The sequence below is a fragment of the Pundamilia nyererei genome, unplaced genomic scaffold, assembly GCF_000239375.1.
Source record: "Pundamilia nyererei isolate P.nyererei 1_Seehausen unplaced genomic scaffold, PunNye1.0 scaffold00004, whole genome shotgun sequence".
Classification (NCBI taxonomy): Eukaryota; Metazoa; Chordata; class Actinopteri; order Cichliformes; family Cichlidae; genus Pundamilia; species Pundamilia nyererei.
Window position 1 is genome coordinate 1,300,981 of NW_005187405.1, and position 22,050 is coordinate 1,323,030.

Sequence of the window (22,050 nt, forward strand, 5' to 3'; positions counted from 1 at the left end):
TATCTTAAGAGGGAACTTCTTAACCTTTACAGAACATGATAAGATTTAAAATTGAGATGTTGCATCGTCTTAAAATGCCCTTTTGAATCGTTATTGTAAAATAAACATTTTCCAGTGTTAGGTTTTAATTGTAGAGATACAATTTATGTCACACAAGTTACGGGATGTTCTTAAATTATACCTTGAAACCCTGTGAATAAAATAAATAACTCAGATATATATGTATTTCCTTTTAAAAACGTGAGCTATTGTGCCTGTACACCACGTTATTTTTTTATTGATAGACTTGAAATGTCCACGTAGTTAAATCATTGCGAACTTCACGAACTTCAGGATGTGTAAACTTACTACATACTAACATGCCAATCATATGACAGTTCTATTTCCTCAGAACAGCAGCAGAGACTTCGCTCTCTTTGGATAGATGTCTCCTAGTTACAAGTGACGCTTAAGACCACAGCCAATCAAAAAACAGCTAACCTGCACGGCGAAGCGCGGTCGAGTATTAAAGAGTGGACCCGCACAGTTGTTTGTGGGTCAGTGTTGTGGTGCTAGTGACAGTTATAAACAGTGACTTGGTTGTAGGTAAGGATGAAGGCACTACTGCTGCTGTTTTTGGCTTTTGGGTACGTCGGCTCCTCCGTGTACTCCTCATGCTCCCAGTCGCCATTAAACTGGTGTTCATCTGTTGACTCGGCTGTTGAGTGCGGGGTAAGAACTTTATACATAACTTTTTATCAAGAGCTAATTTTGAATGGCTAGTTAGTGTCGACGACGTTAGCCACTTTCATAGGTAAGGCAATAGCTAAATAAAAGTTTCTATATTTATGAGAAAAAAAAACCCACTGAGAGAAAGCGTAGCGGCACCAATGAGTGCGTCGCTGTAATGTGATATGCGGTCAGTTTTCAGGTGAGTAAACTGACCTGACCGCAAATAATGGTTTCCTCTGATAAAGACTTCAAAAGTATAGTCTGAATGTGGAGAGGTGAACAATTATCATGCACATAAAGTTAGCGGAGCCAGTCTCTTACAAAAATCAGAGTCATCCTTAAGCGTTGCCCTTGTCTTCATCTTTTAATGACGTCACGTGTGTTATTAAGTAATTATTTATAGCTAATGTTCGGTGTTAGCTAACAAGTACTCACTAAAACTCTGTAACCGTTTTTGTCTGTTAACTGGACTTCGAAAGAAACGGTTATTTTTAGGTTTTAAGGAACTAGGAAGTAAACTTTCAAATATGCCAGTTCTTTGCCAGCTGTGCGGTCTTTACATGCACCACTAAGCAGCCAGTTTAGTTGGTCTTACCATAGTTGGCATACAGTGAATAAAAGATATAGTCATGTAAATGGTGATTGTAATATTGTTAATAAATCTATCACAATTATAATGCAATAAACAATATAAATATAATTCAAACTTTTAAAAACGATCGCTGCAACAACTTGATAGGTAATCTGTGTATGCTGTTTTTAAGTCATAAAAAAGGACCAGCTAATGCACATTTTCAACCTTTCTGTAGCATTTTCAGCTGAAATTGGCTTGATCACAAGTAATTACAACCACATGCTATTGATGAAAAGTCATAGTATAACTCTCACTGATGCTGAGCTTCCTCTGGAGTCTTGAACGTGGTGGCGTTTTGAAGAAGCTGACCTCCCTGTTTTGCTCTTTGCTGTAGGTTTTGAAGTCGTGCCTTCATTCCAACTACACAAAGTCCCAACAGACAGACGATCCCGTTGAGGTGGGGCTTTACTACGAGAGTCTGTGTCCTGGGTGCAGACAGTTTCTCGTTATGATGCTCTTCCCCACAGCGGTCCTCCTGAATGACATCATGGTTGTTAACCTGGTGCCTTTCGGCAATGCCCAGGTAAGCAGTCGGCTGAGCAGCTTGGTTGCAGACTGCGATTGTAAATCTACCTGTGCAAAGACATTTACGGTTAAAGGCAACCCAAGAGTTCTCATCACTATATCTGTCAAAAATTTAAAAAGATTTACCCAAGTACATCATTGGTAACTGTATTCCATTCCAGGAGGTCAAACAGGATGAAAAGTACGTCTTTACTTGCCAGCATGGAGAACAGGAGTGTCTGGGCAACATGATTGAGGTGACGTTGCACCCCAGACACACACCAACAACTCAAACTGCTGAATAATGTGTCATGTCTGGTGTCAAAAGCATCTTGCTGTGTTGCTTCAAAATGCTTAATTTTTTTAAAAGAATGAAATATTTGTTTTTTGTTTTTTCTCTAGACTTGTTTGATGAACATGTCCAAGAGGGCTTTTCCAATCATTTTCTGTATGGAGTCCTCCTCTGATGTCATCAATTCAGCCAAAGCTGTAAGTGTGTGCGTGTTTGTTTGATTTATGCAGGCAATTGACTGGTCTAGACCACTTCAGTCCATGACTTTTTTTTTTTTTCGGTCACTAATAAATTTCCGTTTACAACCATGTTTGGTTGTAGTGTACTGGAGTCTATGACCCCACTTTGAGCTGGGACAAAGTCATGAGCTGCGTCAATGGTCCTCAAGGAAACCAGCTGATGCATCAAAATGCCTTGGAGACGGCAGCCCTGAAACCTCCGCACCAGTACGTGCCCTGGATCACCATTAATGGGGTAAGACTTTACTGCAGTAACAGCCTAACCAGCAAATACCATGGTGTTCAGTTTTACCTATATAGTGCCAAATCGCAACAACAGTCACGTAAAGGCACTTTATCTCATAGGGTAAAGACCCTACGACGTAAGAGAACCCCAACAATCAGACAGCCTACAATGAGCAACACTTGGTGACAGTGTCTTTTCGTATTTAGATTTCCAAAATCCATATGACAATAGGTGCATAGTAAGTGTGCCTCACCTGATTACAATTTTGCTAAGATCACATGACCCAAGATTAACGGCAATCACATTTTTGGGGGATTCCTATGAAAAGCAAGTCAAATGCTAAATTCAGATCATCCACAATATAAGGTTATCAGGCTGCTCAGCTCTATCTGTTGCATTTGCCTGTCCCTTTTTGGAAATGGTCTCTCTCAGCCTTTGCACTTACCACCTTAGTCATTCACACCGGTCTTCCTTACAGTTATATGACATTGCTGTGACCTGCAATCACCTGCAAGTCATGCACCTAGCAATCTAACGAGGTCAGTCAGATGATCTGTCTCTGACGGCCTCTTATTGCTGTTTTACATTCCAGTATCACCAGGTCTAAGACCTAAAGTGTACTGCTAAGTGTCTGTTGCCTTAATAAACCATTCAAACTGTGTAACTGAGGTATGAGAAGTTACTTATTTTTAAATGTTGGGAATATTAATTTTCATTGATTTGTAGGAGCATACAGACGACCTGCAGGACAAAGCCATGAATTCTCTCCTCTCTCTCGTCTGCAGCATGTACAAGGTACAGTCATCAATGTCTACTAGATATCTGCCTTGTAATTTACTTGAACTTAAGTTTTTGTTTTGTTTTTTCAGGGCACTAAGCCTGCGGCCTGCGGGGGGAGCCAGATGCACTACAAAACTTACTGCCAGAAAGTGTGAATGAGCAATTCTGCACATGCCTGTTTACTAGCCAGGTGTGGCCACTAAACAAGAAACACTGAAGAATGTCATCAAAGATTTTATTTTTCTTTTTGTGTTTTTGAACTTTGTTTCTAAGAATTTGATCACTTCACTTTTGTAATTCCAAAATATAAAAACACATGTTACCTTCTTAAGAGACTGTGTTGTCATTGAATTAATATCTATGGAAACCAAAAAATCATAAATGGCTTTTGTAGTACTTTGGTATTTGCCCTATTTAAAGTGTTTTTTGCTTAACTTTTTAAAAAAACAGTTTAGATGGAGGTACACAAATTCACAAATCATCCAAAAAAACACAAATCGTCATTTGTTAGAGGTAATAAACACACACAGTAGGGTATTAATATCTTGTGGGGACAATGCTTTACCTAGCCCTAACCATCGAAAATGAATGCCTAACCCTTGCCCTAAACCTAACCATAACCAAATGTTACACTGTGACTAAAACCACAGTCTCAGTCTCCAAATTCCCTTCAAACTTGTGAGAACCAGGATTTTGGTCCCCAAAAGGGCCGTTGGTCCCCACAAATATAGTAAGCTTACACACAGACACACACACACACAGACAGACACAGACAGTGTTGTCACAGTGCTGTATTAAAACTGATATTTTGAGTTTATTTACTAGATTCTTTGTCTTTGTAGTCTCCCCACAGCGTCAGAGTAAGTGTTTAATGTAAATGGTAGGATAATAGGTAATCTAAAGCTCATGCCTAATGGCCTTGAAAACATGTGTCACAGTTGACATTATACTTCACGTTCTGTTTGTTTTTTAAACCTGAGTTAATGTGGGCTTAGCATCAGGAGGCACAGGTTCATTAAAGTTCACAAAATCTCCTGAATCTTTAACACAGACTCACCTACAGCTACAAATTTAAACCGTGTTCATGGAGTAAGGAAAAAAAGCTTAAATGAGAAGATTTTAGGCAACCGCTTGATCAAACCCAGAGTTTTGCTGCACTGACCGGCAGGTCTGGATCTGCAAGGTCCACAGATTCTGCAGACAGACTCGCATGACTAATGGCATGCCACGCAGGCTGTTCCACCACCTCAATCTCTGTACCAGCATCTGCAGCCTCCACATACTTTCTGTTTTGGCGACTAATTGTCGTCATTTTCCAAAACATCGCTTTTGGGTCAAATCGGTTTACTACTACTACTACTAAGAAAGTTTGCTGTTTATCACCGATGTGATGACAGCTGAAAGTTTTGAAGAGGCGGGGAGACAGTTTGGTCTGTACTGAGTGACATCCCAGCTAAATGCTGGTGCCACAGACAGCTTCATATCTCATCTTAACTGTAGTTCCTGTATCCTCCTCGTTGGCATTTCCTTCTCATTTGTCTGGTTCCCAGTAGCTGAAAGTATGAGGAGAAATAACTCAAAAATTTTCAACTTCACAGAGGTAAGAGTAATAATTTCACGTTTAAGAAATTCGGCAACCTTTATTACGCTTGGCTTGGTTATTTCTTTCTTTCTTTCTTTCTTTGCTTTCTTTTATGAACTCAAAAGAAAGTGAACTGGTTACACATTCGCAAAAACTAAATGGAAAGCTATGATGTGTGATTAATGTGGATTCTGTAATTGCACTGCTACGTGTTTTGTTTTCCTTCCTTGTTCCTGTTGCCAAATAGTTGTGGAAACTTTAATGGGAGCTTGTGTGTGAAAATAAGCAACAGCATTAAAGTGTAAAATTGTGTCATTAAGGAAGGAAATCATTTGGTGGCAAAGACAAAGTTAATGTGTTGCAGCATAGCTTTCTCTTGATCGATCCAACTCATAATCCATGAAGTTGACACATCGGCCCCTCTCGTGGTGATCTTGGGTAGAAACGGTCAACAATAAAACTCCAGAGTCTGTTGACGTTTGTTTATGGAAAGGTGAAACTTCCAAGCAGAAGGAGAGATAGGGTCACGGGATACAGCGGCACACAAGGACTCTTATCTGTTTCCCCTCAACGCTGACGCTGAAACAGAGAAGCCCTGAGAGCGAAATCCCAAACACTGTCTCCCTGTAAGAACCGTCTATTGTGTCCAAGGTGATAGTGTGTTTGGTCTCAGGACCTGAAATCAGATAAACCTTCCAAAAATAATGCCCGAGTTGGCTTTTGTGAGGCTTGTCACATTTTTAGTAGCGTCATAAAAACAGCCCTGTGCATGGCTCACCTTTAGATCTCAACAGAGGGGTTTTTTTTGGGGTTTTTTTTTTACTTCACAGAGACTTTTCAAGAAGCTCGGGAAATATAAAAACTTCTCCCTGCTGGCAAACATGCAGCTTTCCTTTATGTATGGTTTCTGTGATATCCCTGCTAAAATGCTGCTTCTGTATTGTTGCTCTGTCACCAGTTTGTGTAGTTCTTGTAATTATTGCAGGCCATAAACTATTAACAACAAAAAGGCAAATTTTCTCTGAACATCATTTTCATTTTTCAAAGTAATAGCCCAGAAAGCTGCACATAAGCTAAATTATAGGATGAATGAGTGCCAAGTAGCTTTGAGCCAGGGTTTGCTGTTGAAAAGCACAGAGCTGCTGATTGTTGTGATGCATAGCAATCAATCTTGTTAGCGCCACAGCACATGCACATGCACATCCCTTTCATTTCAGTAAGAAAGCTGACATGCAAAGCATATGAAAGAAAATCGAGTTAACCAAGCAGTTTCCATTTCAAAAAAATCTCCTTTCTTGTCTGCAGTTCACTCCAAACCTTTGAGTTCAGTGCAAAAAAGTGAACAAGTTAAAAAGCTGGTCCCCCTTTTTGTCTCCAATCTAGTCTTTATGAATGTAGATTTATCCCGTCTTTATACATCACACTCTTCTTTTTCTAGCTTACAGTTAGACATGTATGCATATATCATCTCAGTAAAAAAACAAATCGCCTGCCTTTTATCTGCCTTACAGAGACAGTGGGATTCCTTAGACCAAACCTCCTCTGTAGAGCCTCTCCAGGACTGTGATATCAGATGGGCTGTGAAGAGGCTCTTCTCGGGAAACCTGCAGCTGCCCAAGCTTTCCTGCAGATCTTCTGCTCAGGATGGCCCTCCGCCCGTCGCCCCATTGGGCCCTGCGACCTACAGGATCAAACACTCGAGAAGTTACGGGACTCTGACCAGCTGCATGTCCAGAGGCCTGTAAGTCACTGATGTTGAACATGTTTAGTGGCATTTTGCTAATGAATTTAAATGTGCATACCAAAACATCACACATCCTGCTTCAAAAGCATGTTTGGGAACACATGATACTTCAGGTATCTCACACATGTTAAATTCATTCTTTAAATATCCTCTGATTTCCTCTAGAAAGAACAGCTCTGGAGTTTAAGTGTTCCCAAAACCAGCGCTCTGTGTGGAAAGGAGTTAATTTTTTCCTAGTTTCCCAACAGCTGGGCCCCTTCTCAAGCTTAATGATTAAAATTATATGTGTTCAGTGTGAAACCAGCCCCTGTGAAGCAAGCTGTGGTCTTGTAAATCAACACAGATTAAGGAGTACTTAATGATCATCTGTTTTTAGGCGGGGCGGGGGGGTAATTGTTTATTTAGGTTGAAAAAAGCTGAGTTGCTTCTCGAGCATATGATTGAACAAAGTGTCCCGCTTAAGGCGTTGCGCTCGCCTCTGTCACACTGCTGAACAATTATCGCCATAAAAGATCAGACAAACAAGGCTCTTATTATTGTTTCCACAACAACATTCAAGCTGCTTCAGCAATACATCTGTAGCAATTTCGGCCTCTCTAAACTTCGTGTGTGTGTGTGTACGTGTCTGCATGTGCTGGCGTCTGTGAACGTGTGTGTACGTGTACCATCATTACGTCTCTTTTTCCACCTGTTGATGGAATCCGGAGACATCTGTTTGATATTGTTATTAGTTACAGTGAACCTCACAGGTGAACCCCTGTTGGCTTCTTCTTTGTCATGTGATTCATTGTTGAGTAGCACCTCTGCAAACACTGGATAAACTGAGAGTGATGTGGTGTTTTGTTCTTTTGCATTGCTCTTTATACGCTCACTGGCCACTTTATTAAGTACACCTATACAACTTCATGAAATATCCAATCAACCAGTGACATGGCTGCAACTCTGTGCGTTTGGCCATTTAGAAATGATTGAGACGACCTGCTAAAATTCAAAATGAGCTTCAGAATGGGGAAGAAAGGTGATTTAACCAACTTTGAACGTCGCTTAGAGTTTGGTGCCAGACGGGCTAGTCTGAGGATTTCACAAACTGCTGATCTGCTGGGATTTTAGCCACACAGTCACCTCTAAGGTTTATAGAGAAGAGTCTGAAAATGAGAAACTACCTTGAAAGTTTATTATTTGGTTGGCTGTAGGTGGTGGTGGTTCAATGCCTGACTGCTCCAGTCTCCATGCCTAGGCATCCTTAGGCAAGATACTAACCCCAAGTTGCTCTACGATTCATCCATCAGAGAATGAATGTGTGTGAATGTTAGATAGAAAGCACTTGAGCAGAGAAAAAAGAGCTTGCGTGAATGGGTGTGAATGGGTATGAGGCATGTATAAAGTGCTTTGAGTGCTCGGGTAGATTAGAAAAGAACTATATAAGAACCAGTCCATTTACCATTAATGAAGTAGATGTGCCACAGCAGCATAAGAGCACAGTGGTGTTCTTGTTATATAAGAACAAGATTTGCTTGGGCTTTCCAAAATTGGATAGCAGACGTGCCGAGACATTCTGAGGATATGGTCAGAATTTGGTGTAAACAGCTTGAAGGCATGGATCCATCCAGCCTTGTGTCAATGATTCAGGCTGGTTTTAGTGTATTTTAGAATTTTAGAAATTGATTTTGGAAACTGTTTAAAAACAGTGGGATACATGGAGGGTCTTTAAAGGAGATTGATGATACCAGCTGTTTAAAAGTAAGAGTGACTGACTGATAATCGAGAGAAACCCAGGGGAAATGATAGGTAGAGTCTCTTGAAGAAATTTGGGAGAAATAGTGTCAACTGGGCAGAAAGAAGTGCACATATTAGAAGCTATATCAAGGAGATCATTCCATCCATTCCTTTTTCTTTCAGGTAATTCATTTCAGGGTCGTGGGGGGCTGGAGCCTATCCCAGCTGCCATAGGCTTCAGTAGATAGGCATAAGTAGATGACTACACTTGGACAAGGTGATAGGATCCAATCGTGAACTGTGACCTGATACCATAGATCTTACTAGCAATAAATAATAAAATAATAATAAAGAAAAATTGACACTCAACGGAGCCAGTGAAGTCGGACGTTTTTTCAGTTGAGCGTGGTTAATAAGTTCTTCATGTGAATAAAGTGAAAAGGGAGATCTTTGTTTTCCCATCTCTTTTCAGCTTTTTTGTGCTCTCTTCTATCCTGATGAATATAATCATTGATCCAAAGAGGAGGGATTACTCTGGACTTTTCAGAGGCTCTATTATCAGGATCTGATGTACACAGACTACTGAAAGTTAAGTGAGTCCCTGATATTTGAAGACAGCTGCAACGTTGAGATGGAGATATAAGAGAACAGAGCTGGGAACGTTGCTGCCAAGTTCTCATTGGGTGAATCCCATAGGCATTCAACCTATTGATTTCCTGTTTCTTGAGAGCAGGCGCAGGTTCGTATCCTACCCGTGGCGGTTGTCGCATGTCTTCCCTGCTCTCGCTCCCTCTGCTTTCTTGACACTTTTTAGTGTACCCTTTCAAATAAAGCCATCTTTATCACACAGTTCAGCTTCTTCACCTCTTTTCAGCAAATTGTTCCGCTTCTTCAGCTGTTTTCGGAAGACGATTTTCACTATATGGCATTTACTCGGCATTTTCGCAGGAAATGCAACTTTTGTGAGACAGTATAGCTCAATAGAAATCTAGAAGGGAACACAAACATGTTCAGTGTTGTTGAAAAGTAGCCAACAAAATTGGAAAATGTATTATTGTAATGGCAACGAGGACAGCAGGTTATTGGGGTCGGATGTGGCTCAGGAGGCGAAATGATTCATTCATTAATCCCTGGCTTCTTCTGTTGGCATGTCAATTCGTCCTTTTCATGCCGAACCACAAAAAACTCTCCACTTAATGCAGTGTATCCATCTCTCTCTCTTTCTCTGTGTGCATGTGTGCGTGTGTTTGTGTGATAGGAATAGCGATGTATCTACTGAGTAGAAAAAGTACTTTATGATGTTTGCATGTGGATCGATGAGTGGCCTATCATGCGAAACACTTTCAGTGGTCAATAAGAGCACTACATAAATGCATTCTGTGGGTCATCTCCGGTAACAGTTCTCAGTATTACGGTCACATTTGGATACAATTGATTGCAGCACGAGACTTTGCAAGCTGGAAAAGATACTCATTGTTTTCTGGTAAATTGAAGTCTTTTGACACATATTATGCAACTATAAAAGGTCATAAGTTTTTGTTTTTTTTACTTTATAGCATGCTCTGCTGCAACAACACACACTGTGTTTCATGTGCTTGTGTAACTGTCAACTGATCAAACATGACCTTTTCATGTAGGAGGTCAGGTCAGCTTATAGTCAGTCTTAGGCCATAACACGTCCCATCAAAGGTGCTCTAGAACTTCACTGTGAACTTCTCACCACTTCTTGACTCACTCTCCTGCAGACCCTACCAATGCGCTGCAATCCCCACCCAGCAGGTAGAGCCTGGGGAAGTTGCACACAGTTGCTGCACACTCTTCTGCCAAAGACACTCTTTCAAAAGAGAATCTTAATGTCAAGATTTATACTTCCTGGTTAAGTAGCTTTAACTGCTTTTTCACTGACAGATATTTTATTCACAATTGAACAATATGGCAAATATATAAATTGAGAAGCTGTACTGCTGTTAACAAAAATATTAGCTCATTTTGGAATTTCATTCCAACAACGCATCTAAAAACATGGGAACGAGGGCAACAATCGGGTGGAGAAACATTTTACAGCTAATGAGGTTAACTGGCAGCAGGTCAGTGACATGATTGGGTTTAAAAAGTGCATCCTAGAGAGGCAGAGGTTCACCAAGCTGCAAAAAACTGTGTCTACAAATTGTGGAACAGCTGCAGAATCATGATCGTCAGCGTAAAATGGCAAAGACTTTGAATATCTCATCATCTGCAGTACATAATGTCCTCAAAAGATTCAGAAAATTGTTAGAAATCTCTTTGTGCAGGGGAAAAGACTGGAAATCAATATTGGATGGCTATGATCTTTCAGCCCTCGGGCAGCACTGCATTAAAAACAGGAACGATTCTGTCATGGAACTGTGAGCACAGTTCACTGTGCCATCCGCAAATGCAGGTTAAAGCTCTATCATGAAGAGAAGAAGCCGTAATTGGACACGATCCACGAACGCTGCTGTGTTCTCTGAGCCGACGCTCATTTAAAACGGACTGAAACAAAGTGAAAAACTGTTCTGTTCTCTGTACATCTATTACATCTGCATGACATTGTATTTGCTGAACTAACCTGTCTTTAGTCCAGACCTTTCACCAACTGAAAACATTTACAGCATAAATAAGTGAAAACTTCAACAAAGAAGAGCCAGGACTGATGAGCAGCTAGAATCATATATCAGACAAGAATGAGACAACAAAAGACCAGCAGCTGGTCTCCTCAGTTCCCAGATGTTTAAAAGAAGATGGAAATGGTGCACAGTGGTAAACATCGCCCTGTCCCAACTGTTTTTAAACATGTCGCTGCCATCAAATTCAAACATTTGATGCGCTTTCTGTGTTCTGTTAATACCTGTTTATGATATTTGCAAATCATTTCGTTCTCCTTTTATTTACATTTTACGCAGCATCCCGCCTTTTTCAGCATTGGGTTTGGAAAAACACTATCCTGCCAGCCTCTTTATGCACGTACGGGGCCCTAAAATGCAGAAAAAAAACCTTCAGATGCACTATAAACATCACATCTAGATTTATACTAACGGATTACTGCTATAACGCAGCACATAAAAAATAGGTGCAAGTACTGTGATGTTTCACTTTTATTTACTTCATAAATGTTTATATGACAGCAGGTATAAAGTAGCACGGCTACAAACATGACAGCAGGGATATCGAAGGACTAGAAAGCCTTTCATTATGTTCCCTTTCTATGAAGAGAGCCATGTGCTCTCCTGTTTACCAGTTGGTAGTGCAGTTTTGATGGGATGCCAGAGAAAGTGTTTATAGAGAAGTCTTAGGATGCTTTATAGCTGACAATGCTGCAAATCTTAGGATAACCTTTTCCTTTCCTACATCATATACATCAAATTTGCATTAAATGACTCCAGAACAGACCTCAGCAGCTTGGGAGGGATGCGGCTTTTTATGAAACATCTGAGGAAGAATGTTCTCAAAAGACAAACCATTTCCTACCTGGAATAAAGCAGATGGTTTACAAACAAAGTGGATCTGGTGTGAGCCTTTTCTCCAAGTGTGTCATACTCGATGTCTGAAAGTGTCTGATGCACGCTTCCTGCTGGCAGCTGAGGCCTGAAAACCTGGAATTACAACATCACTCTGAAAGAGAAGGTTGTAAGCATGCTCTGTCCACAGCAGATGGGATCTCCAGATGGATGTTTGGAGACAGTGAGTCAGCGTAATGTTTTCTATGAGCCCTGTTTTTTCTGGGGGTTTTTGTTCTTACTGTCTTTGGCATGCTTCATTGCGGGATAAACTTTCGGGTGAATCTCGTATCGAGAAACAAGCAGAAAGCCTTTTTCCAAACTAACAGTCATCCCATTCCAGACACTACTCAGTCTCAGTTATCATAGAAGCAGTCACATGAGAGGCTGCGAGTCTGAGCCACTCTTGAAAAGTTGTAAGCAAACTTTATGCTGACAGAAGCATCCAGCTGATGGTGCTGTCTCGATGTCTGATTCTGTAAAAAGGGGAATATCTCGAAACACACAAATGGCCTCAGTGTGAGGAACTCCACTCCAGATGTGCCTCAGGAATACTTAAATCTGAATCTGATTGGGCACTGGGTAGCTCTTAAGCCTCTGTGGCTCTGAGAGTTGATGACAACGATAACAGGCCCATAATTTGACTTTATTCATCTATTCATTTTGCTCTCATGATTGCACATCTCCAAGTGATATACTATTATTTCCATATTCCTCACAGTCCTCTTGGCTCCGGCTGGCTGTGCTGTAGCTCCGTCCACTTGCAGAAATGCCAGAAATGTTTTGTTTCCGTGCTCGCTGATATCGTCGCTCTGAAAAAAACGAAACCTTAAGATGCCAGACAAATCGTGTTTGTGCTTTAGTCTGCTGCTGCTTGCCTGGTTCCAGTGACTGCTTAAAAAAACATGTTTCTTTGGATGTTAAATGTTAACTAAGTTTGGCTGGCGTGTGCTGAACATGCAAGGTGTGCCTGAAGGTCGGGTTAATGAGCGAAGTGAGAGTGAACCGAGACAAAATGACAGTAAAACACATTCTGAGATGAGCTGCAAAAGATTATTTGTCTCATTTCTAGATATAAGGATGGATAAGCAGAAATGACAGCACCAAATTTAATGCAGTGCAGTGCTAATGAGTGTATGCACACACACACACATGCACACACACACAAAAGCTCTCAAGCAAACAATTCTTATTTCCTGCTTTCCCTAAACAGCTGTTGGTCATAGGTTCAGTCCTGTGTCAGATGTTCCAGCTCCCTAGGTTATTTTAGTTACTCTAGACAGCGCCGGTGTTTAGTTATGAGTCCTTAATCACAGGAGGACCTTTTCTCACTCTCCGGCAATAAACAGAGAGATTGGGTGAGGGAGAAGATGTTGTTGCCTCTGGTCACAGATAGAGAGTGCCATCGTGACAGCACCCATGCTCTCTATAGCTTTTATCTACCTCTGCTTTTTATACTCAGAGGCACTTCATGTGATTCTTCCTGGTGCGCTCAGAGCATGTGAAAGGCAAAGAAGCTGTCTCTGAGGAAATAGGCAACTTCACAACAGATAGCACCTCAGGGAGTGCAGGGGGGGAGGGGGGGGGAGCCTGAGTATGCAAACTTGGGAGTGAGAGTAAGTAAGGTGAGCTCGAAGGCCAAGCCAGGCGACGGCTTAATGTTTATACACAGGCGGAATTTGGAAAGGAAGTAATTATGAAGCACAGTTTGAAGTTGATGAACAATATGTTCCTTAGGATTGCAAGGGAGAGAAGAGGGGGGAAGTAGAGGGATGGAAAGAGGGATAGAGGAGCAGAAGGAGGTAATCTGTCATGCTTCCACTCCCTGTAAATCAGACGTCCATATTTAGTTGGAAAGAGGGAAGGCCTCACAGTAATGTAAACAAAGCCTGGGGGAGGGAAGAAGGCAGGGAGAGTTTATCATCAACACTAATGTTTGAACGGCTAGCACGGCAGTCAGCATGGTCTTTAGGAAGAGACAACAGACAACGGAGCTGATAGAGCACAACTGAAGGTAGAGAGGTAGCTTTTGATTTTCTGAGCAGTCTTGTCTAGTCCATTTTAGATTTCAAAAACAGGTTTTTATTCTTGAGATCTCTGAGAGAATTTCAGAGCAATGATGAGCAGGACCAGATCCTCACCCATTTCATATGTCATGTCACACAAAAGTCTTTAAACAAACCTGACGACAACATTTTTCAAAGAGGGAGCGATCGCTTGACCACTGACCATCTATCTATTCATCATGAACGACCTGTGCTCCGAGAGCTCCGAGGAAGAACAATCTGAAGTCGATGAGACCCCCCGGGAACAAAAGCTGTCCCGGCTTCCCGTGATTCAGCTCATGTCCAGGACCGTAGGGGGTTCCACGGGAGGATCTCCAAAGGTTTCACCCAAGGATTCGCCGCGCGGGTCTCCTCGAAATTCCCCGCTGCTCTTCAGGAAGCTGCTGATGAACCGCAGCATCAACCTCCAGAGGCGCCGCTTCACCCTGGCCCACACCCCCAGGTAGAGTTTATGACTGCAGCCAAGATGATATAGATGACAGCGGTTGCACTTTGCATTATTCTCACTCAAAATAATGTAAAAAAGAAAGGTTATTTTTCGCAGATTTTGAAGATGTGTTAATGTTATGCAAGTTCTGCTCCAAATCCACCAACTAGGATTCTTATCATTCAAAAGCCATCTATTCTTATCGAATGTTCACATTTAGCACATCATTTAGACATGGATGATGCATATGGAGGGGGGTGGGGGGCTATGTAAGGGTTGTTTGGTGCTCTTTGCTGTTCCTTTTGGTATTTGGTAAAGAACAGCAGCCTTATGGCCATCTTTACTCCACTTGGTTGGAGATGTTGATGCGTTCAAGTGTATTTTTGTCCAAGTGTTTCACACCACAAAAATGGTTGCCCTGAAGCTTATCTTATTAAAGTAAGACTGACCACAAGATGTTCTTATATTCATGCCTTTCAGTCATGCCTGCTCTCCTCTGCCAGGATAAAACTAGCCTTTTTTTTGGTAAGATCTAATCCAAATTTTGTTCTCATAATGTGCTAAAGTTTCATTTCCATAAATAGACCTGCCCTTATTTACTGACTGCACATAGGTGCGTGGTTCCTGCTTGTGTTTAGCTTTTTCTTCTTTCTATGAAATCTGCTAATTATAGAATTCATTCACAGCAAAGCTGCTGATGAGCATTGAGTTTATAATAAGAAACGCTTTTCCAAACCCGCTGTCAGCTTTAGTGCTGAATTACCAGGAGTGTTTTTCCTAAGCTTTGTTCACCTTTTGCTTTCCATCATGTCAGTAAACACAGCTCAGCGACATCCTTGTTGTCACAGGATCAGCAGTTTGTTATTCCACTTGTTAAGGACACGCTTCAATCTTTCAGCAACGTCTTCTTGTTTAACAGCCGCACTTTTTAATCGCTGCACTCGCTGCGAGAGCACACCTCAAACAACTGGATATTTCCTGCCGAGTTCCAAACACCTTAAATTTATTCTTCCGTTGCAGCGGTCATAAATCTCTTTGGAAACAACGCAGCAGTCTCTCTATCAGGCAGCGCTGCTCTGGTACCTGTTGATAGCTTTAGTTTTATGATCCGTTATTGAATCACTTCAGGCTCATGATTTTATTCTTTTCAGTGCAATTTAAACATTTACCTAGTCCCCCAATTAGATTGCATTTGACCATAACTTCTCGAGATAGGGAGAATATATATTTCTCTTCCCTCACACCTGTTGGTGTCCTCAAAAGAAGAGCCTGTTGTGGAAAATTGTAAAGCACTTTAAAAAGCAAATGTCTCCAGTGTGTACTCTGAGCATATAAACACTCAGATGTAGGCACCATGCAAATCGACGCTGTTGCACGGTGTCTCCAGCTTGTTGCACTGATGTCAGGCACATCCACCTCAGTGAAATCAGATTAAAAGCTCGAGAGAAACTCTAGCTGGTGCTGTAAATTCCTGCCTTACTTTTATTGGCAGGAGCATTCCTACGAGAGCTGGGTGCCCCGTAGGAAATCTAAACATGCAGCATTTAAACGGTGGTGTATTTGACATTGGTGGATATGTTTCTATTTCAGAGTTTATTGTAAACTGTTTAATTGAGCTCGGGGTGTCTGTTAAAAATCTAAATATTAGAGGAAAAGAAGTCAAGTGGACTTCAAGGCTCAGTCTTGATTGTCAGATATCTGGAGGGCAGCGCAGATACTCAACATGTCAGGCTTTGTTTTACACAGCTCTGAGGCCAGGCCATTGAGGAAGTTTCCGCCTGCAGTGTCACAGCTCAAATAAATGGATGGACATGAGTTATTGCAGGATGACTGGCAAGCAGGAAGAATTAAACAAACTGGGGGTCCGGCGGAAAATTAATGTCGCAGGCCGCTCAAATATAGAACGTGCGCGCAAATTTATTTTCACTTTGTGTCTAAGTTGATGAAGTCTCTTTTTCCCCTCCAGAGACACCGAGTCAAAAGGATTTTTTTTCCATGAAAAACTTTTAAACATTCAATAAACTTTTTTTTCAAGCCAGCTCTGTGATGACAGGTTTTTTTTTTTCCATTCAGTGTTTCAGTCACGTTATCTTAATGGAAATAAAAACTGTCCAGAAAACACGCAAATTGTTGCTTTATTTATTGGATGTATTCATTTCTCGAGCAGGAGTTTTTAAAATAAATAAAGCAGCGTTATCACTTGCAACTAAAGTGGTTTCAGTTTGCAGATCATCGACTGTATTTCTTTTTAGAGAAGTGGCTGTGTAGACAGGTGACAAATTAAAGGGGAAAAAACCCAACAAACTAAATCCTAGCAAGGTGTTGTGCCACCATGATCTGCAAGAGCACTGTTCAAGTCTCTGGAACTGATCCCTCCTTCGGTGCTTTGTTTTGATGATAATACTGGAAAGCTTTGAACTTTCCCACAGGTGCTAAACTGCACAGATCCTGTGTGAAGGGAAAAGGATGTGATTGTTTTCATGCTCAATAAACCGTTCAGGGATCCCTCAAGCCCTGCAGATGAGAGCGCTTTCATCATGGAAGAGATTACTCCTCTCAGAATACACATTTTCATTTGTCCCCCATTTATAGGTGATGATCCTGACTTATTTCTTTCAATTTGAGCCACTGAAGTAATAATCCTGGGTCACTACTTCCATTAAAACATGGGTACATTGTTTATTTAAACCTTGAGCTTCTGCATATGGGTCATCTGCTCAACCCAGTGAGCTGCGCTCGCAGCCTCGACAGAGGTGTATGTTAAAATAGCAGAAGAAAAACGTGTGGCGACGCTGAGGATCCTCAACATGCATTTCCCCTTCTCTTCCACTAGAGGACATTAAGTTGTGAGATGCGGGCAGAGAGCCTCTCCGGAGGATGCATTTGTGTTTCTCTGATGGATCTGAGTCGGGGAAAGAGACATTTCCTTTGCTGGAGTTCGACTCTGTGGGGACTCAAATATTTTTAGGGGGGAAATGAGATGAAAAATGTTTTTCTAGCCTGATGCTGTTGAGAAATGTTGTTACTGGATCAGAGAAATTTTCTTTTCTTTCTTTCCTTTCAGTCTTGGACTGATAAGTATTAAGAGTAATGGATGGATTACAAACAGTCTTAAGTTTATCGATGTTCCAGCAGAAGGTTTAGCAGCCTGTAGTTGTTTAAGTTTTGCATTTTGATTGATTCTTTGTTTCTGAGAATTCTTCACTTCCAAGTCGCTTCTTAATTAATTAGTTATTGGAGTAATGACCCCAAAACTGTTTTCCTTCTCATTAGGAAATATTTCCTCTTTTACTAGAAAACTTCTCTGAAATATTTCCACAATTACATGTTTCACTGTCAGCCGCCCTTTCCACATTACCATGCTAAGCAGACTGTTTAGCTGTAGATTCATGTGTTCAGGATTCTTTGGAATATCCCCCCAAATAAATAAATAAAATGAAATAAATAAAAAAAGATGGATTTATATTTATGATTTTAAAATCATAAAAGCTCAATATTGGAAAAGGAAACCCAATTTTTAGTTGTTGTTTTTTTTTTCACCAAAAGAAAAATGATGCACTCTTAAAATTCTTCTTTTTCACTTTAAAACATAAAAAAAATACATTTTTAACACAAAGTACCTTTAATATTAGTCTACTTTCATAGGCAGTGACCATCATTGTCCACACCCTCTCTCTTTGTGCAAATTGCTCTCACTCACTCTCTCCCTCTTTACCACACAGCACCCTACCCACCTCTCTCTCTCTCCCTCCCTCTCTCCCTCGCTCTCTCAGTGGAGACAGTGTTGTTGTTTGTTGTTTTAAGCCCCGGTTTGGTCCCACCACTCTCAGGAGAGAAGAGAAGAGAGAGCAGAAGTCTGTTATGGCCCACTGACTGGGACTACATGGGACAGCCCACTCCAGGGAGCATCTGATGGGATTATAACACTCTTTCCAGCTTTTTTCTTTCTTCCTCCTGCTCAGAATAACTCTGCTCATTCTGTTGGTAGTCCACTTTCACAGAGGCAAAACTGTGTTGAGGTTGTCGGACCTGACTTTTAAAGATAAAGAATACCTGGAGGTTGTTGGTGAGGAATTCGGCTTTGACAGTTAGAAGCTCACTTGGACGAATTCAAGCTTGGTGTTTCCTATTTAGGAGTATGAAAGAGAGAGAGAGAAAAATACAAGAGAAGCGTTTATCTTGGCACATCTGTGGTGAGCCGAAAGGAGAACCAGTGAGGAATTAGTCCCAGATGAGCACTGACAGCTGACACCATCCTCAGTTTCATTAGATTTGTTTCGGCCCCATACTTTCACATACAGTGAGGCGATATGCTAACTCGCTGTGCGACAGGTCTTTAACAGCCAAGACTCTTTGCCTTTTTAGGCTGTTCACGTGCACACACTCTGAGTTGAACCTTTCTGATTTTCCTTCCAAACAAATGGACATATCCGTACAGCTGGGACCCAAACCAGAACAGCCAGTCAGTTTTTTCTTTCTTATGCACTTTGGTTCATGGATTTTGCACTGAGGTGGAAGTGAATCATTTCTAACAATTAGGTTTTATGTGATAAACGCAGACTCAACAGGCCTGGCTTATTGTTGCTCTCACTCCCATTCTTGCTCCTGTCAGGTGCAGCTGATGAGTTTTGCTGTTTTGCATGTTGCAGTTGTTTTGCATTCGTCCTTCTTGGATCTGTTTTTCCTGCTCCGTCCCGTCAAGGGAACCTGCCTCCCGATGCCATAACTTGTGACGGCAGTCGACATAAAGGAATTTGTGCAGACTCTCTTTCTGATTCCAGACAGTATGGGGGCTTTGCTCGAACGGCAGAAGTTATTTTTCTTTATTGACGCAGAAGCTGGTGCTTTGACGATTCTCTAAACTCAGGCAAACTTTTTTTTGAACCCGCCAATAAAATGATGAATAAGGATTCTCGCTTTTCAAGGAAGATGCACAGCAACTTCTCCACCCGCAGGCACTCATGCATTGGGTATGTATCCAGTTGTGCGTCAGGGGTACTGTGATTGCGATGATCTTTAGTGATGGGCAGTGTAGGCAACACGAGTTTGCAGACATTCAGGAAATATTGGAAGCTGGCTTGTTTCTGTTTCTGGCTGTATATAAATATAAAACACAAGCTGATGGGTAACAATTAGACACCTCGTCTCTGTCATCGCATCATATCGATTTGATCATCTGCTCATTCTTTGTTGTGTATTTTTTCCAGTAGTTGCCATAGTTCATGCTTTAAGGTAAAATGTATTTGACTCAGTGCATGTAATGCTGAATCTGCACCTGTGTGCTGTTTAAAACTCTGGATTAACTTAAATCCAGTCTAATGCCCGTTAAAACTAACGCAAGTGGTTGTGTGTGTGCCAGAGCCAGGGGCTGTTGCTGTTGGGGTGCAGGCCTTGGGTGGCATGCTGGATCAATGTCTATGTTTTCTGACGTCTCTCTTTGTCGTGGGACTCAAGCCAAGCTGTGCTGTCTGCGTTAGGCACAGTATCATCATCATGTGGTGCAGGACTTTTATGTTTTATAAGAGCAATGTCCATACGAGTGGCAGATGTGGTATTCGACATCTGTGTTTTTATGTAGTCCTTTAAATAATCGGTCAAATCTTACAGTACAATCGTGATAACTTACTGGGGAGACTGATGACGTGAACACCCGGCGTAATTGGAGATGTGCGTAATCAGGAAAAATGTCAGATCTACTAAATCTGTGAAAAAGACCACTTTGTTTCAATTTACAGACATAAAAAAACAAAAGAAAACAAAACAGAGATTTTAAATTGTTAAAATAAGAACTTTGATGCACACCGTGGGGAACCTGGGGACCTAAATGACTCCAGATGTAGTGGGGAGGGTTAATCTTCTTACTAAAAACACCCATTTTGGAGCTGTTGTGGATTCTTTTTTTTTTTACAGTGCAGTATGCATTGCAGCAAACTTTTCTGAACTCTGGGCATAAGGCATGTGCCTCACGAGTGTCATCCGAACTCCTCCAGCTGTGAGCCTGTTTGGATCATATGAGGAGATCAAAGCAGGAGATTTAAGACCACAGCCAGAAATACAGAAGCACAGAAGGGAACAGAACAAGCCTCTATTCTCTTATTACCTGATTTGTACATTGAACTTTCTGATTGGAAAAAAAAAAAGAAACCCTGAAAGCATTTAGGAAGTTTCTCTTTTTAAGCACAAGTAAAGACGGCGACAACTTTATTTATTGTGCGATAATGAGAAGAAGCCATTGCGACAGGAGTAATAGTTCTGAAATTAATTTAGATAGATATTTGAAATCTTTAGGAAAAATAATATCTCTGCCCTCTTGCCCCACACACACACGCACGCACGCACGCACGCACACACAAACACAGACAAAGGAGTCTGTGTTATCCAAATGTGACCATCACAATAATGACACTCTCATCGTCTTTTGTACTGACAGTACCAGGACACTATTCATCTTCCCGCCCTCCACTTCACTCCTTATAACTTTCTCCACAACACACAACACATTTTTATGGCTTCTCTGGTCGTGTGTTGCATAAAAAAAAACCTCATCATGTCGCTGCATTAAGCGAACATAGCCGGAGACGAGAGCTCTCAGACGGTATCATGAGAAGATAGTTTGAGGAGACGCCATTAATGTGAAGCAGGGAGTGATGGGGAGAGACATGGTGAGGTGAAAGTAAGAGATACAGCAGCAATGGCTGACCGAGTGGAAAAAGAAATAATCTAAAGAAATGGGGGGAAAGAAGAGAGGGTGGTGAAGGAGCGATAGGGTGCTTGGGTGGAGATAGGGCGGCTTTTAGCACAGATAACGAGTGCAGTAGTAGACTAAGAGAGACAGCAGGCTCCCAGGCTGAAAACACAATATAACGATACTCTGTAGACATGCTTAGAAATGTTGGAAAGAATAAAAAGGAAAACAAAAAGTGCCATGTAAGGTCACTCAACCAAAGGTTAACAGTGTCAATGTCAGAGGTCCCAATATAGCTGCTCGTCCCCCCTCCACAACAAACACACGCCCAGATTAGTCAATAGGGCCTGTGTGAAGCTGCTCTGTGCGTCACTGCTGTACTCCATATTTTCAGCATGACTGATTTCCCCAATCGCCTCCAGAGCCTCATCGATTCCCGAGCAGCGGCCTGGGACAGCACTAACGCTGCCGAAACTCAGCACCAGCTGCTCTACTGTATTCAGAGTGCGAGAGGACGTAACAGGCCTTTCTTTTATCCAAACTTCAGAGAGGATCATTCGGCAAACAAAAAAAACCCAATAAATAAATAAATATATAAAACAACTTACATGATTGTTTTCCAAGAGAAAGTTTAGATAATTACTGATGAATATTGGCATTTCTTAAAAAACCCCACAAACTTTTTTTCCCAACACAATCTGTGTGTCGACAATACCAGGCCGAATGGTTTGCTACCACTAGAGGGGGAAACCGACTAAGTTATACTGAGACGTGCTGCAGAACGAGCGAGAGTTCAGTGAACGATTGGGAGCTGTGCGCATTTGATGCATTATAACTGTGTTTATAGGCTTTTTTTAGTTCCACTAAACAGATTCCATGTTGTGATTGTGTAGTGATGCTGTATTCACTACATTAGATTACGCATTGCT

The 22,050-nt window shown here is 41.4% G+C and overlaps 2 protein-coding genes across 2 annotated transcripts in view; both read left to right on the top strand.

Moving 5' to 3' along the window:
* The first annotated feature begins 460 nt into the window (after positions 1-460).
* On the top strand, positions 461-3,717 carry ifi30a (IFI30 lysosomal thiol reductase a). The gene is made up of 7 exons (XM_013912211.1): positions 461-711; positions 1,680-1,868; positions 2,032-2,106; positions 2,252-2,338; positions 2,463-2,615; positions 3,333-3,401; positions 3,476-3,717. The coding sequence occupies exons 1-7, from the start codon at positions 592-594 to the stop codon at positions 3,539-3,541; spliced, it is 759 nt and encodes a 252-aa protein (XP_013767665.1). The 5' UTR covers positions 461-591; the 3' UTR covers positions 3,542-3,717.
* Positions 3,718-4,847: 1,130 nt separating this feature from the next.
* LOC102212849 (cAMP-specific 3',5'-cyclic phosphodiesterase 4D-like) overlaps positions 4,848-22,050 on the top strand; it is a 48,609-nt gene continuing 31,406 nt past the window's right edge. The window contains exons 1-2 of the mRNA XM_013911506.1: positions 4,848-4,986; positions 6,480-6,709. Of these exons, the coding sequence (XP_013766960.1) occupies positions 4,948-4,986; positions 6,480-6,709 (269 nt within the window). The 5' untranslated portion in view covers positions 4,848-4,947. The remainder of the gene's footprint in view (positions 4,987-6,479; positions 6,710-22,050) is intronic.